Source organism: Durio zibethinus, chromosome 10 (assembly GCF_047325235.1).
Source record: "Durio zibethinus cultivar Kanyao isolate XHJ-2024 chromosome 10, ASM4732523v1, whole genome shotgun sequence".
In the NCBI taxonomy this organism is placed as follows: Eukaryota; Viridiplantae; Streptophyta; class Magnoliopsida; order Malvales; family Malvaceae; genus Durio; species Durio zibethinus.
The window spans coordinates 19,942,667-19,944,972 of record NC_143171.1 but is presented as its reverse complement, the minus strand read 5'-3'; the positions used below and the strand labels follow the sequence as shown (position 1 = coordinate 19,944,972).

At 31.6% G+C, this 2,306-nt stretch overlaps 1 protein-coding gene across 1 annotated transcript; it reads left to right on the top strand.

The window, feature by feature from the left end:
- LOC111292949 (uncharacterized) lies at window positions 1–1,545 on the top strand. The gene is made up of 3 exons (XM_022885611.2): window positions 1–377; window positions 562–682; window positions 1,107–1,545. The coding sequence occupies exons 1-3, from the start codon at window positions 204–206 to the stop codon at window positions 1,289–1,291; spliced, it is 480 nt and encodes a 159-aa protein (XP_022741346.2). The 5' UTR covers window positions 1–203; the 3' UTR covers window positions 1,292–1,545.
- Window positions 1,546–2,306: the final 761 nt, after the last annotated feature.

Here is a 2,306-nt window from a genome sequence, read left to right as displayed (position 1 = left end):
CCATTTGCTACTTTCTCTGATTCCCTTTCAATTGTACCTACCCTCATGTGACGTCTCTTCAGGTACTAACAAGTAGTAGCGGTACACTTATTTTTTTTATTTTAAAAAAATGCCGAGAAACCCTAGGCTCAAAGAAAGGAGCGGAGTTGTTGAAATACTGAAGTGGGCGTGAAAAGCGAAAAAGAGGGACAACAGAAAGAAAAATGGAAATTGATAAACCAATAACAGTTGCACTGCTAGCAATGGAGCAATCCAGCTTTTGTTACAAAGCCTGCTTTAAGTGTGAAACGCCTATCCCTGACACTACCCCTTCTCCTACTTTCTGCAACACCTGCAATGGCAGCCCCAACCCCTTCAAACGCCTCTTCCGCTTTCTTGTATGTTCAATAATCTTCGCCCCCCCCCCCCTCCCCTTGTTTTTTGTCTTGCCTTCTCTGTAACTGGATCATCTCCAATTTCAGGCCTTTTTACTTCTTTTAAAGCTTCAGTTTTATTTTATTTTTTACTACTGCTAAGCGCTATGTATTTCTTTTGTTTTTTTTTCCTGTGGGGTTTTGGCAGTTCTCGATAGCAACAGATACTAGGGTCATTACTGTTGTATGCTTCGATAGGGACGCTAGGGTCATCTTTGGTTGTTCTGCTCAGCAATTCTTTGACTTTGCAACTCAGCACCCTGACGCCGGTAACAATGTTGATTTGTGAAATTTTCTTATGGACTCCATTCACTTTCCCTTATTTTCTTGGCAATCAACTTTATGTGCAAAAGACCACTACAATTTTTATCCTTGGAACTGTGATATGGGTATGTAATTCTTCAATTCAGGAAGCTTAAAACTTGAGGCCTTCCTAATTTATGAGTAATTTTGTTCTAGTTCTTAATGAACATAACATAGGCTAAAGTAGCAATCAGTTCAGATTGTTCTTTTCTTACGACTCTGTTCGCTGTCACTTTCAAACCTCATTTCATATTGGTATTACTAATTAGTTATTGTTTGGTTTCTGATTCAAACCATATTTATCAAGTTATCATCATGGGAACTCTTATTAGTGTTTCTGTTCTTGCCGATTTCTGTTTTAATTTTTTGGCTTGTCCGATGTTTATGCAGCTAAAAATGCTAATCATGCTTTGGTGGGAGAATTGTTCAGAGTCGTTTTGACCAAACCAAAAAGGGGTAAAGCAGAGCATCTGCGGATGACATCCGTTGTTCCATTGAGGACTGCTTTTCAGCCAGTAATTGAGACTTTGAAAGAACTAAATCAAGTTGAGCAAAATGGAGATAAAACTGCCTAGTATTATTGGTTCAGCAACAAGTTGGGCAAGAAGGTGTTTTAAGCTTTTGAACATTAATCTAATGGGATCATCTGATGCTTGTATCTTTTTGTTTTCGATGTACAGCGGAATGCATATTGAAAGCTTCAATCAAGTAGTTGCAGCCTATAGTTATTGTATCAGTTTCTGAGAAAAAATGTACTAGTCATCCTGATTAACTATCTTTCTTGTGCTTGAGAATCGAATAATGGGATATTGATCTCTTTAATGGGCAATTGTATTCAACAATGACGTAATGGTTTCGTAGACTTGCTAAACAAATTTTAAAAATCAAATCAAAATTGGAGAAGTTAACACAAAAATTTATTTTTTTAATAAAATTTTAAAATTAATTAAAATTTATTCGAAAGATGATTTTTGAATGGTATCAACTAACTTTTATCAAAGGAATAATACGTAGTTAATTGATATCATTTTTAAAATGGATATGAAAAAATAAACATCAAAATGAATGGTATCAATTAACTACATATCATCAATTAACTACAGCTCGAGAGAACAATATATAAGAAAAAATAAACATCTCATAGCATTTATTTTAAAAATAATATTAATTAACTACGTATTATCCCTTAACATTGATATAACATTGATAAAAGTAGTTTTATTTTTATATTAAAAAAATAATTTTCTTAATTTTTTATTGTAACAAAAATCTTTTTTTAAAATCTATTACTCAAAAATAAATAAAAACCTTGTGAAATGAAAATTTTTTAAAAATACTTTAATACTTTAGCAATTTTTGAAGGAATTTTCTCATTTAGGGATTTTTTTGGAATTACTATTTGAATTTCTAAAAAATTTCATCTTCGACGGGTCATATTTATCTTTAAAATTTATATTTATAACATAAATAATAAAAAGATACAAACCAAATAATATTTTCTTTTTATAAAAATTCTCTTGTTATCTTTTTAATAAATAAAAGGTAAGTAAAAATCTTTATTTAAAATTATTCCAAATGCTCTAATACTTT